This window comes from Eschrichtius robustus, chromosome 5, assembly GCF_028021215.1.
Source record: "Eschrichtius robustus isolate mEscRob2 chromosome 5, mEscRob2.pri, whole genome shotgun sequence".
Classification (NCBI taxonomy): Eukaryota; Metazoa; Chordata; class Mammalia; order Artiodactyla; family Eschrichtiidae; genus Eschrichtius; species Eschrichtius robustus.
This window is the reverse complement of record NC_090828.1, coordinates 23,083,701-23,106,569: the sequence shown is the minus strand read 5'-3', so window position 1 is coordinate 23,106,569 and position 22,869 is coordinate 23,083,701. Positions and strand designations below refer to the sequence as shown.

At 34.5% G+C, this 22,869-nt stretch overlaps 1 protein-coding gene across 1 annotated transcript in view; it reads left to right on the top strand.

Annotated features, from left to right (window-relative positions):
* Nucleotides 1–22,622, top strand: part of SPAG16 (sperm associated antigen 16) — an 894,878-nt gene extending 872,256 nt beyond the window's left edge. The window contains exon 16 of the mRNA XM_068543791.1: nt 22,447–22,622. Within this exon, the coding sequence (XP_068399892.1) occupies nt 22,447–22,622 (176 nt within the window). The remainder of the gene's footprint in view (nt 1–22,446) is intronic.
* The last annotated feature ends 247 nt before the right edge of the window (nt 22,623–22,869 follow it).

Here is a 22,869-nt window from a genome sequence, read left to right as displayed (position 1 = left end):
TGTGCCTCACAAATAAAATACGTGAAACAATATAATCTTCTTCTCTACAAATACGTACACATTTTATACATTTCTGTAGATATTCCAGTTAAATATAGTGTCTATATCACATCCCCAGCAATGACCTACTTCCAAGTTACTTGAACTCCTCCAGATACCTCTGTATGCATGCTCAGTGATAAAGCATTTGGGAGAATGAACTGCCAGTTGTGAATTGATGCTAAATGAATGGGTGTGCTTTAAAAAAAAAGAGTCCTTTTCACTTGTGGGCTTTAATACTCATCTAATTATAATGATTTCAAATTCTCTCAAGGCTAAAATTAAACTTGGCTTCCTGGATAGCCAAACAAGTGACTATTCTTCTACACCGCGCAGCTCCCGTTTTATCTCAGGCTCACTTTGAGTATAAATTGGTTAAAAACGGTCATATTCTGAATGCTGAATTAAATATCACTAAAAATATAATTTGAAGGGGCGGTTAAAATCCAGTACCATCCAATTGGAAAGACAGTAGAACATTGTCATTCCTCCCCCCAATGAGATGAGAGAGGCAGGTGGTAGTCAGGGAATACAACATTGATTCCAGAGGGGAGCGTTGGTCGTGTGGCTCATATTCAACTAGATGGAATATGTGGAGCCCAGGGAAAAGTTACCAGAAGCACAGTTCCAATGGAGAGCCAGATCAGACTCAAAATCGTGGTCCAAAATTGAGCTGCCAATGAATAAGAGGCAAAAGAGACAAGTCCACATATGAAACTAACAAGCATAGTTAAGGCATGTTCCATGAGAAAAGAAGCTTAAAGGAAGTGCAGAGCAAAGCCCAGAGATGTTTCTGAGCTGATGATCATTAGCTGAGGAGGGCACTTGATTAGATATATCTGTAGCTTTAGACATGATGGTTCTTGGGAGCTCTTAAGGGCTGTAGAGGTAAGTATTATCATATTAAAGATCACCTGTATTTAAACAGGCATATGCATATGGTTAAGAGGAGAGATCTTGGACCCAAACTTCATTTTTTTTGGCCTAAGAGCTTCTATATTTAAATTTTATTTTTCTCCAGTTTTGGGATATAATTGACAACACTGTATTAGGTTAAGGTGTACAACATGATCTGGTATATGTATATATTGGGAAATGATTACTACCATACATTTAGTTAACTAAATGTATTAGTTAACTAAATGTATGGTAGTAATCATTAACACCCACCACCTCATATGGTTACAAATTTTTTTCATGTGATGAAAACTTTTAAAAGCTCCTTTCTTAGCAACTTTTAAATGTACAGTCAGTATTGTTAACTATAGTCACCACGCTGTACATTACGTCCTCAGAATTCATTAATCTTATAACTGAAAGTTTGTACCTTTTGCCTGCTTCCCAACCCTTGCCTCTGGCAGCCACAGTCTGTACTCTGTATCCATGAGTTCATGTTTTGTTTTTTATTTTGGGGTTGTTTGTTTTTCTTTTTTCTTTTTTTTTAGATTCCACATATAAGTGAAATGGTAGAGTATTGGTCATTCTTTGACTTATTTCACCTAGAGTAGTGCCCTCAAGGTCCATCCACGTTGTCGCAAATGGCAAGATTTCCTTCTTTTCTATGACTCAATAATATTCCACTGTACCTATATACCATTTATATATCATTTCTTTATCTATTTATACATTGATGGATGCTTCCTTTGCTTCCATTCTTGACTAATGTAAATAAGGCTGCAATGAACATTGTATCTTTTCAAGTTAGTGTTTTGTTTCCTTTGGATAAATACCCAGACGGGGAATTGCTGGCTCATGTGCTCGTTCCATTTTTATTCTTTGAGGAACCTCCATACAGTTTTCCATAGTGGCTGCACCAACTTACATTCCCACCAACAGTGCAGCAGAGTTCCCTTTCCCCAATAACCTCACCAACGCTTGTTATTTCTTGTCTTTTCTATAATAGCCATTCTAGTAGGTATGAGGTGATATCTCCTTGTGGTTTTGATTTGCATATCCCTGATGATTGGTGATGTTAAGCACGTTTTCATGTACCTGTTGGCCATCTGTACCTCTTCTTTGGAAAAATGTCTATTGAGATCTTCTGCCCTTTTTTAATCAGATTGTATTTTCTGCTATTGAGCTGTATGAGTTTGTTATGTATTTTGGATATTAACTACTTATCAGGTATGATTTTGAAATATTTTCTCTGATTCAGTAGGTTGCCTTTTCATTTTGTTGATGGTTTTCTTTGCTGTGCAGAAGAACTTTAGTTTGAAGTAGTGCCACTTGGTTTTCTTTTTCATCTTTTTTGAAGTATAGCTGATGTACAATATGATATGTTACAGGTGTACAATATAGTAATTCACAATTCTTAAAGGTTATAATTCATTTATAGTTGTTATAAAATATTGACTATATTCCCAGTATTGTACAATATATCCTGGTAGCTTATTTTATACATATTAGTTAGTACCTCTTGATCCCCACTCCTATGTTGCCCCTCCCCTCTTCCGACTGGTAACCACTAATTTGTTCTGTGAGTCTGTTTCTTTTTTATTATATTTGCTAGTTTGTTTTATTTTTTAGATTCCACATATAAGTGATATCATACAGTATTTGTCTTTCTCTGTCTTATTTCATTTAGCATAATACCCTCCAAGTCCATCCATGTTGCTACAAATAGCAAAATTTCATTTTTTTTACAGCTGAGTAATATTCCATTGTATGTATATATATGTATATATATATACACACACAAACACCACATCTATATATATAATACCATATATATACACACATATATATACTATATATATACCATATATATACTATATATATATACCATATATATACACTATATATATATACCATATGTATATAAATAGTGTATGTGTGTGTGTATATATATACACTTACATATATATATATACACCCCACATCTTCCTTAACCTGTTGATGGACACTTAGGTTGCTTCCATACCTTGGCAATTGTAAATAATGTTGCTATGAACATTGGGGTGCATATATCTTTTTGAATTAATGTTTTTGGGGTTTTTTTCAAATATATACCCAGGAGAGGACTATGGTAGTTCTATTATTAGTTTTTTTGAGAAACCTCGATACTGTTTTCCACCATGGTTGCACCAGTTTACATTCCCACCCACAGTGTATGGGGCTCCCTTTTCTCCATATCCTCACCAACATTTGTTATTTGTAGACACTTTGATGATAGTCATTCTGACAGGTGTGAGATGATATCTCATTGTGCTTTGATTTGCATTCTCTGATGATTAGCAGTGTTGAGCATCTTTTCATGTGCCTGTTGGTCATCTGCATGTCCTCTTTGGAAAAATGTCTATTCAGGTCTTCTGCCCATTTTTTAATTGGGTTGTTTGTTTTTTTGATGTTGAGTTGTATGAGCTGTTTATATATTTTGGATATTAATCCCTTATTTGTCATATTATTTGTAAATATTTTCTCCCATTCAGTAGGTTGTCTTTTCATTTTGTCCATGGTTTCTTTTACTGTGCAAAAGCTTTTAAGTTTAAAGTCCCATTTGTTTACTTTTGCTTTATGAAACAGAGTCAAAAAAAATATTGCTATGATTTATGTCAAAGAGTGTTCTGCCTACATTTTCCTCTAGGAGTTTTATGGTTTCCCCTCTTACATTTAGGTCTTTAATCCATTTTGAGTTTATTTTTGTATATGGTCTTAGGGAATGTTCTAATTTCATTCTTTTACATGTAATTGTCCAGTTTTCCCAGTACCACTTATTAAAGAGACTGTCTTTTCTCCATTGAATATTCTTGCCTCTTTTGTCATAGATTAACTGACCATAAGTGCGTGGGTTTATTTCTGGGTGCTCTATTCTGTCCATTGATCTATGTGTCTGTTTTTGTGCCAGTATCATACTGTTTTGATTACTGTGCCTTTGTAACATGGTCTGAAGGCAGGGAACATGATTCCTCTAGCTCTGTTCTTCTTTCTCAGGCTTATTTTGGCTATTTGGAGTCTTTTGTGTTTCTATACAAATTTAAAATTATTCTACTTCTGTGAAAAATGCCATTGGTATTTTGATAGGGATTGCATTGAATCTGTAGATTGCCCTGGGTGATATGGTCATTTTAACAATATTAATTCTTCCAATCCAAGAACACAGTATATCTTTACATCCATTTGGGTCATCTTCAGTTTCTTTCATCAGTGTTTTATAGTTTTCCCAGTACAGGTCTTTTACCTCCTGAGGTAGGTTTTGTTGTTTTTTGGTTTGTTTGCTTGTTTGTTTTCACTGCTTACACTTTTGATGTCAACTCCAAAATTCACTGCCAAGAACAGTATCAAGGACTTTACCCTGTATGTTTTCTTCTAGGAGTGTTATTGTTTCAGGTCTTATGCTCAAGTCTTTAAACCATTTTGGATTGGTTTTTGTGCATGATATAAGATAAGATATAAGATAGTCGAAGAGACTATCCTTTCCTCATTGTGTATACTGGGCTCCTTTGTCATAAATTAATTGGCCATATATGTGTTTATTATTTATTTCTGGGCTCTCAATTCTGTTTTGTTGATCTTTGTGTCTCTTTTTATGCCAGTACCATACCTTTTTGATTGCTATAGCTTTATAATACAGTTTTAAATCAGGAAGTGTGATGCCTCCAGCTTTGTTATTCTTTCTCAGGGTGGTTTTGGCTATTCAGAGTCTTTTGTGATTCCATGCAAGTACCCATACTTCTTGCATGGTCATTCTTGCCCTACTACTTACTGGCTGTATGACACAAGGCAATTTCCTGAAGCTCTTTGAGTTTAATTTCTTCTGTAATATTGTATTAACCATTAGGATGATTTTGAGGAATAAATAAGCTAGTACATGTAAAACACCTATGGAGAGTGAAGGTCAAGTAAGGAGAAACAGAAATACTAGGGGGATTCATCTTTTTCATTCAAATTCATATTTAAGATCTTGTGGAATAATTTTTAAAGTATATACTTAAAGCTCAGATTACCTAATTTATTGAATAGAATACATATGGGAAAATTGGCACCACTTTTTAATCACCAAAATGTAAATATCACACTGAAGAATGCATTAAATATAGTGAATTAAATGCCAAGACACCACTACAATGACAGTAAAGAAGGACATGGGTATAAATACACGAAGACAGAAAATGAAGGAATACTGTAATGGGCTAGAGATGTCAGTAGGAGACAGGTGGAGGAGTGATAACTGACTTAGCAAAGTAGAGGATGCAGGACCCAAGTGCCTATAAAGGAAAACTTTAAGATGATGTGCTAATTTACACAACAGAGCTCCCTAATGATTCTGGAACTGATGTCACCTGCTACAAAGAATTTAGGGAAGAGGTATGGAGCTGACATGGTTGTATTAATATAAAGAGCAGTTTAAACCTGAGATCTTCTCTCCAACTCTGTTCAACCAAGCATTCTCCCTTCAACCACAATTCTCAAAGGAAAGGTTTGTTCTCCAGAAAAATTGAATCAGAAGGGGCTCTGGACTCAGAAACACAAAGCACAGAATGTAAATATAAAACATGGATTTTGACCAACAACATTCTCTCCACCCTTCCCCTCATTCAGCTCCTGGAACACAGGCCACCAGGCAGTATTCATTGCTGGAAGAATTGAATAGAACCCAAAGAAAATGCCTACAGATAGTGACATGAGGGGATAATTTTCATTACACACAATGAAAATGTCAGTTTGCCTCCCACTTAGAATTTTATCCACACATATACCTTTACTTAGGAACCCCCAGATAGACTTTTCCTATGCAACCAACCAAGCTCTTGTTTTGGAGGTATGGTCTCCAGGAAATAAGAATCCAAAAATAAACTTGATGTATTTGACCATGCAAGGAATAGTACTGAAAGAAGTTCTATAGTTCTAGAGAAGAGTTTAGGAGTGATTACTGGTAGGTACATAGAAACCAACCCAGAAAGAAGAAGAAAACTGGGAAGTAAGTTTGTGCAACAAGGGATATATAATCAGAGCATCCTAACTGAGTCAGCAGTGAATTATAAGGATAGATGTCATAATAATGTAACTGAACTAAGTATTAACTGACTTTGTTAATACTGAACCTAGAATTGTGATCTGAACTAGTTGGAAGGATGGAGAGATGAGAACTGAGTGTAATTACATAAAAGTCTAATATTCTCCCTAATAGGAATTCCATGGAAAATGTCTGAAATGGATACATTGAAAAATAGCAGTGGCACAAATGATTGTCCAATATGGTGGCAAATTTCAAAAGCAGCAGCTAGAATGATTTAAAATAGGCACTTTGGGGAAGGGGCCCATGTGATGTGGAAGGAGTTAGGGCAGAAAAGTATTATTATTTATTATAAGCCTATAGAACTTGATTTATTTAACCATGTCATATTCCCTCAATAAAAATCAAAATTAATTTAAAATGCAAATATCTCATATGGAAGCAGCCTTTCAATCTCTCTTCTTGAAATTAGATTAAAGATATGTTCATGAATCTTAGATGACTTCCTGGTAGCTTATCCCTTTTCTTGGTTGAATGATACAATATAATACAGTTTTCCTACAATTATGCCCTGCTCTTTGGCTGTCAGCCCCTGAAGGAAATATGTAAGATTTGATTGACTTTGTCTTGCCATCTCCTTTCTGTCACCAGTTGGAAAAGCTTTGTTCAAGAATATCTAGGGTTGTGTTAAAAAAAAAAAAAAAAAAAAGTTACTTTTTTCTCTTTGACTAGTTCACTAAATAATAAACATGAAAGGTAAGTTATTTATTGAAGTAAGTTATAATAAATGAGGATTTGTACTTTCAGGTTTAGGAAAAGAATAAAATACTTTTTATAAATATTTTTTGTCAAAATTGCAAAATAGTTATCTAGTAAAATAAGTTGCCATTCATATCAGCTAGGATCATTTAAGTGAAAGTGTGCATGTGTTTTATGTGCAGGATTAAACAGGACCCTGTACATCTTCAGAGGCATGTTTACACTCGATTAAAAACTAGAAACCCCTCATGCTTTACAACACTATTAACATGAAGCTAAAAAAAAACAAGATGTTATACATGAGAAATATTAAAGATGTTAATTCCTAGAAAAGAGCACCGTATCAAAGCTTTAGATTTGCTCTAAAACCAGTTTTTATGCTATTTTGAAGAGACTCCTAATTTAGAAAGTCCAAATCATGTTTAATTTTTTAAATGGAATCTCTCACAGTCATAGGAAATGTACCATCAGGACTATGTAATCAATGTGAAGCAGATGGTGGAACAATTATCTGGTGTATTTGGGTACTACCATTGGCCAGTTCATAGAGTGTGTGCCAGGAAATTCATTCTGTATTTTCAATCTGCTTTCCGGTTATGATGGATAGTGCTTTTTTAACAAAAATCTTTGTATTATTTTAGTGTCTATAATACAATTTACATCTACACAGGCAACTGGTTTTTTTTAAGTCCAATTGGAGGTATATAGTAATGATTTCAGGATTCGAATTTTTGAGTTTGAGCTGTGATTATTTTACAGTATCAGCATAGCTTATTACTATCAATTCTTTGGCTAAATAACTGCTTCCTAGTATATACAAATCTTAGTATTTAATTTTAAAACTTTAAATACTTAGAATTATATGGTATGGTTCACAATGTAGAGAAGACCCTTTTTTTTAATTTTTGAATTTTATTTTATTTTTCTATACAGCAGGTTCTTATTAGTTATCCATTTTATACACATCAGTGTATATATGTCAAACCCAATCTCCCAATTCATCCCACCACCCCACCACCACCACCACTTTCCCCCTTCGGTGTCCATACATTTGTTCTCTGCATCTGTGTCTCTATTTCTGCCCTGCAAACCAGTTCATCTGTAGCATTTTTCTAGGTTCCACATATATGCTTTAACGTACGATATTTGTTTTTCTCTTTCTGACTTACTTCACTCTGTATGACAGTCTCTAGATCCATCCACGTCTCTACAAATGACCCAATTTCGTTCCTTTTTATGGCTGAGTAATATTCCATTGTATATATGTACCACACCTTCTTTATCCATTCGTCTGTCGATGGGCATTTAAGTTGCTTCCATGACCTGGCTATTGTAAGTAGTGCTGCAGTGAACACTGCGGTGCATGTGTCTTTTTGAATAATGGTTTTCTCTGGGTATATGCCCAGTAGTGGGATCCCTGGGTCATATGGTAATTCTATTTTTAGTTTTTTAAGGAACCTCCATACTGTTCTCCATAGTGGCTGTATCAATTTACATTCCCACCAATAGTGCAAGAGGGTTCCCTTTTCTGCACACCCTCTCCAGCATTTGTTGTTTGTAGATTTTCTGATGATGCCCATTCTAACTGGTGTGAGGTGATACCTCATTGTAGTTTTGATTTGCATTTCTCTAATAATTAGTGATGTTGAGCAGCTTTTCATGTGCTTCTTGGCCATCTGTATGTTGAGAAGACACTTTTGAAAGCTAATTCAGAATTATGTACAAGAGTTAAGGACTTAAAAAAGACATTGAAAGCAACTACTTTTTAGCACTTAGGATAAGATCATCCTAAGTAATACGTATTTTATTCTTTTAATTACAATTAAAATGATCTATTAATCTCATCTTGGTTTCAATTTTGTTTTTCTAACACATTATATTTAGTAACTTCAGTTATCACTATCTGGCTCTCTATAGGTGGTAACATAATTACTTAGACACATTGTATATATACCTAGTTCTAGAACACTGTTGTTCTCTGATAACATATTTTTAGTCTTAAATGTAAGAAATGACTACACAGTAATGCTGACTTTATTATATGTCTAATATTCCTTAAACTCAATTTTTATTTTCCAAACATAATAGTGGAGAAAATAGTATAATGAACACCATTTACCCAATGACTATAAGATTTTTGTCAATTTTGTTTCATCGATACCCTCCCCTTGCATTTTCATCTATTTTATTCTGAAACAATTCCCAAAGAATGATTTTTTTTTTTTTAGTGTAAATACTGACTACAGCAAAAAGAGTATATTTTCTCAAGATAATGACTTCTCAAAATAACCTTTATCTATTTGGCTGTATATATTTTTAGCCTTTTTTTCTGAAAATGGTCTCTATTTTAGAGATAGCTGAAATAATAAACTTTTTAGTGTTCAGAACTCTTCGTAAATCACATCAAGCTCTTTTGAACATGTGCAAGACTGTTAACTGAAACTTAAAATATATCAACCTAGATAGAAGAGCCCTTGAAAAGACAATTTTCTTAAGTCATTTTCCTTCCTGCAGACACTGAGATTATTAGGAAAGCTTTTTAAAAACTATGACAAATGTTTCTAACTATAGAGATTATAACAGTTTTATTCTTTAACTTGAAATTCGGTGTGACTTTCTGAGTTGGCATTTCTTTTCGAGGTTATAATCTGGTATATGAATGGAACTCAGATATTAATAATCAGAATATCTAGTCAGTGCAAAGGAGGCTTGAGTTTAGGGGATATTTTCCACTTTCCAACACACATTGCTTGTTACATAGGTGTTCAGCTCTTTCTTTTCCTTTGCAACTGTAAGTCCCATTTCACCCCCACCTTCCTTGCAATTTTCCTTGGGATTTTTCTGCATTTGAAAGTCTGACTGTAAATCAAGGGACTCCAAACATTGGCGATCTGTTTAACAAAATAATTGTGCTGATTTCTTAGTGAAGTCAGATGCAATTTATTCACACTGGAGTCTTTTAGGAGGCAAGATTATAGAATGAGATGGATTGCCAAATGGAAAAATAGTGGGAAAGTAAAGCACTGTTTCAGTGGCCTAGAATGTGGCTTGTTTTTGTTTGTTTTCTTCTCTAACGCAAATATTGACTCTGGCTTTGCATATGTGGAATGACTATCCAAAGTAGTTTGTAGTTTTTTGGGTTTTGTTTTTTTTCATGCAGAGTGTTCATTTCTCTTAAATAACAGCATTTTGATCTTCCTTTGGGTAACTCTTGTACACTCTCAGCTTTTGTAGTGGGCAGTCAGTCCTGGCTTTGTCCATCACACCTTTCCACTTGCCAGCCATAGTAATTGGTCCAGGGATAAGCACATGATCCCAGCTTGACAATGTGGGACATTTTTACCCAGTATGAAACTGCTGAGCAATAAAGGTACTCTTGCCATGGATATTAAGTTTGGGAGGCTCTGAACCTGTTGGGACTACAAAGTAGACAGAGCCTGCCTGAGAGTAAATCCACACTGCAGAAAGCAGAATTGAAAGACAGTGAGGGATGGCGCTCTTATAACATCATTCCAACCTCTTCGTCTATTTCTGATTTCAGTCTACTTTTATTTCTGAGTTATAAATCTATATTCTTTTTTTTTTTTTTCTTTGCCACTTTGAGTTTTCTTTCACTTGCAACTAAAGAGTTCCTGAACTAATACTCCATCTATTGACAAGTCAAATTCTATTTAAAAAACAAAAAAATTGCAGTGTCAACTTTGTCATTTTTATGCCTCATGTACACATCTAAATCATTTGTGTCTTGTAACTTTCACCCCAAGTATTCATCAGGGCCCTAAATCTCAAATTGTCTCTTAGCTTTTATCAAAAGCCCATTTGATATAAGTTGGAATGCCAGATTAAGAGAGTAAGAATGAAAAAGTGTGATGGAGAAAGTCTGAGTAAAAACAAACTAATCATATAGTTGCTTTAAATTTTCTATGAGATACAAAGCCAGGCCATCAGAATGCAATATACTAGAATATTACTTTAGATTTCCATAAAGATGCCTTCACAGAATTATGAGTTAATATAAATTTATTTAGCACTTCAGGTAATAGCCAAATCAGCTTAGCTTTCTGACATAACTACTTTCCTTTTTCCCCAGGCTATAGAAAAGGTTTACAACACTCTTGGGTTGCCATTCTTGCTTTAACACTAGCTCTGTTACTTTAAAGAAGTTACTTCAGTTCTCTGTGATTCCATTTCTTTCTCTGAAATGAAGCATGAAAATAATGTTTTCTTCACATATGGTTGTAAGTATTATAGAATATAATAGAAAATATTGAGGAAAAAGTAGATAATGGAAACTAGTGGGTTTTTAAAAAAATTTTTTATTGGTGTGTAGTTAATTTACATTGTGTTCATTTCAGGTGTACAGCAGTGATTCAGTTATACATATACATATATTCATTCTTTTTCAGATTCTTTTCCCATATAGGTTATCACAGAATATTGATTAGAGTTCCCTGTGCTATACAGTAGGTCCTTGTTGGTTACCTATCTTATATACAGTAGTGTGTGTATGTTCATCCCAAGCTCCTGATTCATCCCCCCCCCCCCCACCGCCACCTAAAACATGGAAACTAGTGGTTTTATCTTTTATCAACCCCTTCAAATCACTTTGAAGGTAACATGTCAATTAGATGGTGGGACTATGTATTTCCTCAGGTAATGAATTATGACAGATTTGAAATTTAGGCTAATCTCTATGATTTCAAAGAGTTTAATGATTTTTCTAAAACCAAGCAAATTATACTATCTTTAATTTGTTTAGCCACTCCATACTCAAAAGAACTTTCACATTTGGTATCCCAGCCATTCTTTTCTGTTTTTTTTGGCAGTGGGTAGAGAGGTTATCATCAGGCTATAATTCTTTTATCACATATTTGCATCTTCTTGACTGTAACTACTAAATCACATATATGCATATTCTTGACTATAGCTATTAATGGTGTAGTGATGCTGATTTATCACTTAACCACTTTCACCCATTGGACGATATTGCCCAGGAGTAGGAAAGGATGAAGTTCTAAAAATAAGGATGCAATTATTAATAATTCACCATCTCAACATTAACCAACAGAAGCTGACAGTGTTTTCTGTCCCACAGACAAGACTCCACATTCAGAAAGGGGGATTCCCTTATGACGAAGTTAGTTAGTGATGACACAAATGTCCCTGAAGAGAAAAATTTCCGAAATATTAGAACTCTGACTTTTAAACTGTAGTACACATTATGGTTTAAGTAGTTAAAAAAAGAGAGAAATACTAAAAGTACTTTAATTATAGTAATATTTAAAAGTTAGTTTTAATTACTTTTTGGTATAAGATATAAGCCTTCAGGTCCTTTCTCTACTCAAGAATAATGGGGAAAAAGATATTGCAGTCTATGATTTGCTCTCAACTTCACTTTACCATAGCTTATCTGATCCTCAGAACTGAACTGAAACTAGATTTTCCTCTGACATCAGCAAAAGATTTTCTGAAATGTTTGCAAATCTCCAGGTGCATGGGTCCCTGAATAAATATTACTTCAACACTGATCAGCTGCATAGGTGAAGACCAAGTTAGGAAAGAGGTCTACAAGGATTTCTTAATGAAAGCAGGTGGCTGTTGATATTCTAAATAGATTCAGTAATTAGAACATTTTTAGGACTTTAGGTGCATCTCACAAGGGATTTCTGTAATATTTAGAAGACAGCTCACATAGGAAAGCACTTGTTCAGGAAGATACTCATTCATGCTCTCCTAATAAATAGGGGGAAATTATTTTTAAAACTGCATATGGTAAGACCAAAAGTTCTGTTCCTAGCAGGGAAATACTTTACTTTTTGGATTTATTGCTGAGTTTTAGGAATTTCTGCAGTGTCAAAGAACTGCCTTCCTATATAGGACGTGGATTTCAAGTGTAAGTCAAAAAACAATTACCATATTTGTTTAAAACTTTATTTAGGGTGAACAGATAAAACATACTCTGTGGAACAAAATTCACTTAATAAATTACATTCCATACCAAGTTTAAGTAACAGTAGATTTTATCTTCATCCTCTCAGTTTGTTGTATCCATTAAACATATTATCTATTCTAAATAACATATCTGCTTGACTAGTCCTAAAATAAGATGTTGAAACTTTCTATTGTCATTTTATGATGTGAGTTTCCACCAAGATAAATTTAAAATGCATTTATTTTTAGCCTATATTTACACTTTGACTCAATCCTTGTTCCAGTGGTACCACCTGCAAGAGAAAAGTTAAGACCTTTTAGCAAGAGTATACATAGTAAAAAGAAAATACTGAAAAAGTTTAAAAATTGTTACCAGCACTTAAGCAAATTAAATTGCCAAGAAATAATTTTTTCTGAAACGTATTGATTAGTGATAGGGTGCAAAATAAACTAAATCAAATTTCACCATCTCCTTCAGTGATGTTTTTGAAATTCTGAGTAATGACCCAGGTTGAGCCATTAATGCAGATCCTCAAAACCTAAATAGTTTCTTGATACTTTTCATTTTGAGGCATCTTTTAAAGAAACAACAGATGCCTCTCCACATGCATTCTAAAAATCAATACAATTAATCAATAATGCTCTCCACAGGTAATAAATGCTGAGAAGCATTTCTGCCTATCTATATTGATCGGGAGAATTGCTTCAAATAATTGGTTCAGATGTGTATAAAAATCATTTCCTTATTGATCAAAGCCTCCCTTCTCCACTCTTATTTCATATATGGCATACAACTGTTTTAGACTTCATGTATATCTGTGATAAACAAATTTCCTGTGATCTGTGTATGAGACTAATTTGAATGAAATGTAAAATGGGTGTTTTTGTTTCTTTGGGGGAACATATTGCTTGAAATTTAAAGCATGAATAATCATGAGAAATTACTGAATTTAATGAGAAATGTAATGATGTTTTTCATTATTTGTAATAAGCTTAATTTAAGCTTTTTTGAGTCTGCTTCTATTTCTTATAACAGAATTCATGCAGACACATGCATTTAATCCAGAATGATGCTATTCCCGGTGGTATAAATAATAGAAAACTGCATAGTTTTAGTCAACTGTTGACTTATATTGCTGGCAAGTTATATTTTGGTAACATGATCAAACATGTAAGTGGACATTGTGACCTTTTTGCTAATATATGTGTTAAGTGTATAGACAGAGTAATAAGAAAAGTATGTCTTATAAATTGTCTAACAATAAGTGTACAGTTTCAACAGATATAGCATTTAATGAGTCTCATTAAATAGGACTCTATTCATCTTTGATCTAAACAATTGCTTCATTGGGTAAATATTATTAGGTTAAGGACTTTTCCAAGGAAGCTCAACTTCTAAGTCTTGACACATTAACTAGTGTTGTGAATTATAACAAAAAAGCCAAAGATTCCTGTCAACATGACTTAGTAAATTTCATAACCTTATACTACCTATTTTCCTTATCTGAATGTTCCATTACAAAATGGCATTATTTTGGCCACTGTATAAGCTACTGTGGAAAGTGTCACTGAACCACTACCTCCTTAAAACTTGACCACCAATTTTTACTTATTGAAAGGTTTCATTCATCTCATGATTTTCATTTGGAATTTCAGGGAATATGAATTATCATATAGTCAAGTCCCAACAGCTCGACTTTAGATAATTTTACTTTATTTATCTAACAATTTAATTTTTCTTTTTTTAATTAATTCTGAAGGAATCTCTTATGCAAAACAAAGTTGAAATCTTTCAACAAAACAAGAAGTGTTTTCATGAACAATTAGTGTAAGGAATTGGATAAACTATGTTCACTATATTCAAAAATACTATTTGAGTGAATCTGAGGAAATGTTAGTCAATGTTGAAAGCATAGCATCAGAAGGATGATATATTCTGGTTTGTTTTGCCTAGAGCAAAAATAAAATAAATTTTATAACATCTTAATATAAAACACTTCCCAAAGATGTGGAGGTATCTAGCTTTCTGCTCACTAAGGCTCTATTGAATCTTGGGTACATGGTTGGGCTCTATGAGCTCTGAAAGGATAAACCTGCTTTCCTAAGTCTCTCATATATTCCCAGGAAGCTAACTAACTAACTAACTAACTGTACAATAAGATTCTTGGAGTCAATAAGTACCATTAGGGTAACCACAGAAATGAAATTTTTGAAATATTTCTTGTACTTAAATAGAAATTAATCTTAAAGTATTCCTAGGAGCAAGCATAGATTCAGCTGGAAACTGGAGCTGCACACCCAAGAGATATTTACTCTGACTCATGTTACATTTTAGTGAGGGCAGCTTAATCACAGTGGGAAAGACAACACAACACTGAGCCAATCAATCAATAAAATTTCATCTGGAGGTATTATTAGGGCATGACGTGGAGGATAAGAGCGGTAGCTCTGGAGTCAGATAGTCCTCATTTCCAGATTCCACCACTTATAAGCTGCGTGGCTTTGGGGAAGTTGCTTTTATCTGTCTCATTTTCCTCCTGCATGAAGCAGAGTGTGTGCCAGCACTGTCCAATAGAAACATAATGTGAACCACATATATAATTTAAAATTCTTAGTAGCCATGTTTTCAAAAACCAGGTGAAATTAATTTTTAAATTTTTTTAAATTTAATACAATGCATCCAAATTAGTATTACTGTGATATGTAATTAATTGATATAAAATTATTAATGAAATATTTTACATTCTTTTTTCATACTAAGTCTTTAAAATCTGGTGAGCATTTTACAATGATAGCACATTTCAGTTTGCACTAGCTGCATTTCAAATGCTCAGTCAGTAGCCATATGTGAGTAGTGGCTGCTATCATGGATAGTGCAGGTATATATTCACCCCATAGGGTTGCTGTAAGGATAAAATGAGATAATGTGTGTAAAGTGTTTAGAAAGGTGTTTGTTTGGCAAATAAAAAGGACTAAAAAAGGTAGTTGTGAAAACTGTTACTGTTATAACTGAGTACTGACTACAGCAGCCTAGGTGCTAAACTGGGGTGAAAGCAAAAATATATGACATGACTCTGTTCCTGAGTAATTACAAAGTTAAGAAGGCAAGATAAATAAATAGTTAACTATAATTTATGGCATCTTATTACCATATGAATGTATGAATAAAGCGCAATAAATGCTCAGAAGAGGAAGATCTTCCTCACTAGAGTTGCCTTGTACCCACCTTGGTGAAGAAAATCATTTTGAACTGGGATTTAATCAATGGGTTGACTTTTCTCAGGAAGATAAGGTAAGGGACCATGAAGATAGCTAAGAAAAATATTCTACCAGAGGAATAATAGGAGCAATAATTCAAAGGTGGGGAAGTGAAAAAATACACTCAAGAAATGATGGCAATTTTTGATGGAAAACACAGTGTTCATGTAAGAGTGTACTTGGGTGAGTAAATGCAGATTTGTATTAGTGAAGGGGGTTTAAAAGCCATGCTAAGATACTAGGACATTTTCAGTGTCAGAAGGAAATAGTAAAAAGAGCACTGATTTGGAAGTCAAAGATCTGATTTTAACCAAGTTCTACAATTGCCATGAATATGCCAATTTCGTACCTTGGGGGAGTCACTTCATCTCAGTTGTGTATTTTTAAAGTGACGTAATTAGATCTAAAAAAAAACAAAACCTGAGAATGTCAAGAGTTGTAAGGGGTCTCTTTGTTGTCACTGTTCCTGCTGTTTTTGTTGTTGTTCTATTCAAATTTATGGTATTTTAGGATGGGAGTGGCATAATTGAAGAAAGCTTTAAGAATTACTGTAGGTAGATTTAAAAGTAAAGAAATTGTAACCAAAAATCACTTGGGGTTATGTTTTCAATGGTCCTGACATCTTAAAAATAAGCACTTCAATATTGTAAACATAACAGTTGGAAATGGGAAAATTATAGAAAAGTAGCAAAGAAAAATGGATAAAAGTTGGGTTAAGGATGGAGAGGGAGAAAAGGTGTGAAATGATTGCCACTGCAGTTTGGACTCTGAAAAACAGAATATAGTATTCAAAATTGAAATGGAAGAACTAGACAGATAATTTTGCTGGAGACGTGGGAAGGGATGTAATATGAGTTTGTAGTTTTTTAGTAGGTACAATCTATACACTAGAATGTGTGCTTTTAAGAATTAATTGATATATGTGGGAGATGATGGAGGAGTAGAACACGGAGCTCACTTCCACAAATACAGCAAAAATACATCTAAAAGTGGAACAATTCGCACAGGACACCTACTGAACGCTGGCAGAAGACCTCAAACTTCCTAAAGGGCAAGGAACCCTCCACGTACCCAGGTAGGACAAAAGAAAAAAGGAAAAAAAAAAAAAAAAAAAAGAAATCGGGAGGGCACCTGTGCCTCAAGGAGGGAGCTGTGAAGGAGGAAAGGTTCCTCCTTCACCCTGGGAAGGCTCCTCACTGGCGGGGAGATCTGTCTAGATGGAGGGGAGCTTTGGAGCCTCAGAGGAGAGCACAGCAACCGATGTGCAGAGGGCAAAATGGAGAACGACCTGCACAGAAGGTCAGTACCACCCCCCCTGCACTCTGCAACCTGAGGCCACTCGTCTGCTGGTGCGGGCAGGGGCTGGGTGCTGAAATTCAGGTTTCAGTGGTCAGACCTAGGGAGAGCACCAGGGTTGGCTGCATGGAGACAGCCTGAAGAAGCTGGAGTGTAGCAACTGAAGGTCACTCGGAAGAAGCCTGGGCCTGCCAGAGGGGCAAGGCACCATTGTTGGGGGGCACACGAGGAGAGGGGCAGGACCACCATAGGAGCTTCTTTCCCTGCGCACATGTGCTCTCAGGGCTCTGGGGGCAGGCGCAAGCCACCACTGCCATACTGAGCTCCAGGGTGGGCACAGGCTGCCGCCACCACTAAGAGACCCGCAAGTGGGCTCCAGTGGCTGCCCCCACTGTCCTGGGAGTGTGTGGGCCATGGCTGCAGCTAGGGGACCTGCAAGCAGGCACCAATCACTGTCCCTGCTGTCCTGAGGAGTGGGCGAGCTGCCACCACTGCTAGGAAACCCTGCAGCAGGCACCAGTCTGCTGAGTGTTAACACCTATCCTGAAACTCGTCCAAAAAATTGCAGAGGAAGGAACGCTCCCAAGCTCATTCTATGAGGCCACCATCTCCCTGATACCAAAACCAGACAAAGATGTCACAAAGAAAGAAAACTACAGGCCAATATCACTGATGAACATAGATGCAAAAATCCTCAACAAAATACTAGCAAACAGAATCCAACAACACATTAAAAGGATCATACACTGTGATCAAGTGGGATTTATCCCAGGGATGCAAGGATTCTTCAATATACGCAAATCAATCAATGTGGCACACCACATTAACAAATTGAAGAATAAAAACCATATGATCATCTCAGTAGATGCAGAAAAAGCTTTTGACAAAATTCAACACCCATTTATGATATAAAAAAAAAAAAAAAAAAACCACTCCACAACGTAGGCATAGGGGGAACCTACCTCAATATAGTAAAGGCCATATACAACAAACCCACAGCAAACATCATTCTCAACGGTGAAAAATTGAAAGATTTCCCCTAAGATCAGGAACAAGGCAAGGATATCCATTCTCGCCACTTTTATTAAACATAGTTTTGGAAGTCCTAGCAATGGCAGGCAAAGAAGAAAAAGAAATGAAAGAAATCCAAATTGGAAAAGCAGAAGTAAAACTGTCACTGTTTGCAGATAACATGATACTATACATAGAAAATCCTAAAGATGCTACCAGAAAACTACTAGAGCTCATCAATGAATTTGGTGAAGTTGCAGGATACAAAATTAATACACAGAAATGTCTTGCATTCCTATACACTAACAAAGAAAGATCAGAAAGAGAAATTAAGGAAACAATCCCATTTGCCCACACATCAAAAAGAACATATTGGCTTGGCCAGAAAAGTTCGTTTGGTTTTAAGTAAAAGACATTTTTCATTTTCACCAAGAATTTTATTGAACAATGTATTCACTAACCAAATGAACTTTTTGGCCAACCCAATACCTAGGAATAAACCTACCTAAGAAGGTAAAAAGACCTGTACTCGGAAAACTATAAAGTACTGATGAAAGAAATCGAAGATGACACAAACAGATGGAGAGATATACCATGTTTTGGGGTTGGAAGAATCAATATTTTCAAAATGACCATACTGCCCAAAGCAAACTACAGATTCAGTGCAATCCCTATCAAATTACCAATGGCATTTTTCACAGAATTAGAACAAAAAATTTTACAGTCTGTATGGAAACACAAAAGACCCCAAATAGCTACAGGAAAACGGAGCTGGAGGAATCAAATGCCCTGACTTCAGACTATACTACAAAGCTACAGTAATCAAGACAGTATGGTACTGGCACACAAACAGAAATATAACTCAATGGAACAGGATAGAAAGCCCAGAGATAAAACCACACACCTACGGCCACCTAATCTATGACAAAGGAGGCAAGAATATACAATGGAGAAAAGAGTCTCTTCAATAAGTGGTGCTGGGAAAACTGGATAGCTACATGTAAAAGAATGGAATTAAAATATTCTCTAACACCATACACAAAAATAAACTCAAGGTGGATTAAAGACCTAAATGTAAGGCTGGATACTATAAAGCTCTTAGAGGAAAACATAGGGAGAACACTCTTTGACATAAATTGCAGCAGTATCTTTTTGGATTCACCACTTAGGGTAATGGAAATAACAACAAAAATAAACCAATGGAACCTGATTAAACGTAAAAGCTTTTGCACAGCAAAGGAAACTAGACTCGCTTCCTTTTTGCTTAATACATGTTGAGATATTTATATTTTTAAATACCTTTATGAACCAATTTGGCTATTTTATTTTTAAATCAATGTTGGCAAACTATATTATTCTATGTTTTTTAATAATATACTTTAAATCCATATGATATTTGTGGAATATGTGCATTTATAATTTAGTATAATTATTCTTAAAATACCATGTTAAATGATATTTTAAATAATCTATTCAGGAATTGCATGTTAGGAGACAAAATTTTATTAAAATGTTATAATGGTTACATATTTTATTAAAATGTTATAAAATTTTAAAATGTGAAGTAAAAAATATATTTCTATTTTGAAAGGCTTATTCACTTTAACATGAACATTGTTGGTACAAGTTTTCATAAATCCTCATAGTACTATTTAAAATTTCATGTCTACCATATTTTAATTCCATTGACCAAGTTTGTTATAGGTACATCTTCTACTCTTCTGAAATTTGTCATTAAGACTGTGACATTGGTATGACCGATGATTCATATTGTAGTTTACTTTTTATTGCCAATCATCAGGATATATAGAAAGATAACTATGCACATGTCTCTAAATGCTCTGCTTTGTAGAGATGTCACCAATAGTCATACTGTGATTTTTTCTTTTGGGAGTGCCACCTCTCTGTCTCTCACACCAACAGATACTAATGTAGTAATTGACACATCCTGGTTAAGTAATTTTGAAAATCTTCTAACCTAGAAAGAGTTCAGCATCTCAGTTCCCAGTAAAACTAAGTTTGGGGTCAGACATTATATGCCATGTAATAATCCAATATACTTTAGAGATGAACATGATTTTATGTATACACACACACACACACACACACACACACACACACACAATCTTACAGCCTTTTGAAAATGAATTCAAGTAAACCTGAAAACCTCACCATAAACTTGCTGACTCAAATCTGTTCTACTAAAGACACATTTTTTAGATACCTGAGGCACGGTGCTGCTGAATTATATAATCCTATCATTAAATTCCAATATTTTCATTTTCTCTATTTTATTGAACAAGCTTTCAGGTATTACCGAGAACTTTCATAAATATTTCCAATTAAAATTTTTACAGATTTGACTCCAACAAAAGATAATGGTTTAAAAGCTAAATTCTTTCCTTTTTCGTTACAGGCTTTGATTCTGTTTGGTTTTGTTTTCAAAAATAGAAAATGATATTTACCACCTTCCTAGTTGTTGTATGAAGAATACAAGAAAAAAGTTATTTGATTCTTAGGAAAGTCACAAACAACAGTTGCCTACAGTGTGTGGCCGGAAGTGGAATCCATATGTAATGCCTCTGTCGGCAAAGACTTAGTAGAAGGGGCTTTATAATAAATATTCACATCTGCTGCTTTGGACACTCTAATCCATCCTAAGGATCTTTGCTGTGTCAGGCTTTGTTCTAGATGAAGAAGCTCAGTAGATACAAAGGTTTGCAAATAGGCCATATTTATCATGATTAACTTTACTTTTATAACTTTTCTGTGTTTTAGAGACATTCATGGCAATTTGGGTTATAATTCTTGATTAAATATTTGACTGTGACTTTTATGGCAATATTATTATTGAAATTTTATTATGGAATGGAAAAATTCTATTTTAACAATATATCACCTACTTAACATCTGTCAAGAAGGCATCACTGATAACAATGCTATGCTGGATGTGGAAAAAATGACTAAAACCCCAGGCTCTGGATTCAGAGTGCTTGTGATTAAATACTAGCTCCCTCCGTATCTAGGGTGTCATCTTAAGCAAGTTACTTAGCCTTTCCAGGACTCTCTTTCTTCACCTATATAATGGAGTTAATATTATTTTCTTTATCATTAGATATTGTAAGGATTATATGGAATTATCAATATATATGTTAGGTACTAAATCTAGTATCTAACGTGTTGAAAGAGTTTAATGAATTTTAAATGGCATTACTGGAATGATAATATTATATGCCTTCTAAGTATGATTAGATAATCCCAGGGACAGTACTAAAGTCATTTATTTAACCCACATACTTATGTAGACATATTCTGTTGTTCTTACTTACCTCCAAATTCCCTGATAGTTTGCTGCTGGACTTCTTTAATAAAAGTATTAGTTAGAATGGGATTGCTGATATGTTTTTCACTTTAAGGAAATTATTAACTCACAAATATATGGTATAAATACTATGAGAATACTCTGTGCTGTATTTAGCTCTCTTATGACACAAAATTTTAGTTTAACAGAATTTTGAATTTTAAATTAGAGTAAAAAACCTAAGACATCTTTGAAATGGAGGTATTTATTTTCACTTCAACTCCAAAAAAAATGTGTTGCACTAATGAGTACCACAATTTTTAAAGTATAAATGTATATTATTAGTTCTAAGTAGTGATTTAGTATACTAAACAAATTTAATTATAATAAACAAATTTAAGTTCTAAATTACCCGCTGTGTGTATATATGTATATATGTGTATGTGTATATATGTATACATGTATATATGTATATGTATATATCTTTGCCTTAGATACATTTTGAATCCTATTTTTTAACACTTTTTTTCAGAAATAATTCACTCGAAGAAGAAAGCTTCATTGCTTAATTGCTTTCAATCTCATCTTCTCAAAATTATCAATCCCAAATATAAGGAGACTAGCAGGGTATTTGATGACCTCTGCATGTAAAGTAGATAGAGCATTTTAAATTTTATAATCTAATCATTGGCATATCTTAATTTTAACTGGAATTATTTCCTATACAGCCAGGAGTTAGTTCATATTTAATGACTGACATCTCACGTAAAATGAATCTGAATTACAGTTGAAACAAAACTGTATATTCTGTTGCTTTATAAACTGTGACTGCTTGAAATAAAACTTTGATATTCATTCTCTCTCCCTCCCTCCCTCCCTCCCTCTTTCTCTCTGTCAGGTCAAGTTTTAGCTCAGGCAAGCGGCAATGGGGTTATCCATTTGCTGGATCTTAAATCGGGGCAGATCCACAAATTGATGGGCCACGAGAGTGAGGCTCACACGGTCGTATTTTCTCATGACGGAGAGACTCTGTTTTCTGGAGACTCTGACGGCACCGTTCGAACGTGGTCTTGACAGTCAGCATATCCCACTGCGGAGGGCATTCCCTTTAAGGCTTGAAAATGTCTTGTATAGTCCCAAACCAGTAAATATCTGGTCAAATATGCCAGCAGGTAACATTTACAATTTGCTTTAAAACATGCTTTGGACATATATTTTAGTGCTCATTACTGTTACCAATAAAAAAAAAAAATAACTTTCTGCTCATTTATTTGTGTCTGGGTCTTTTTCTTTCTCCTTTTGATAAGAATTTCGAGACAGA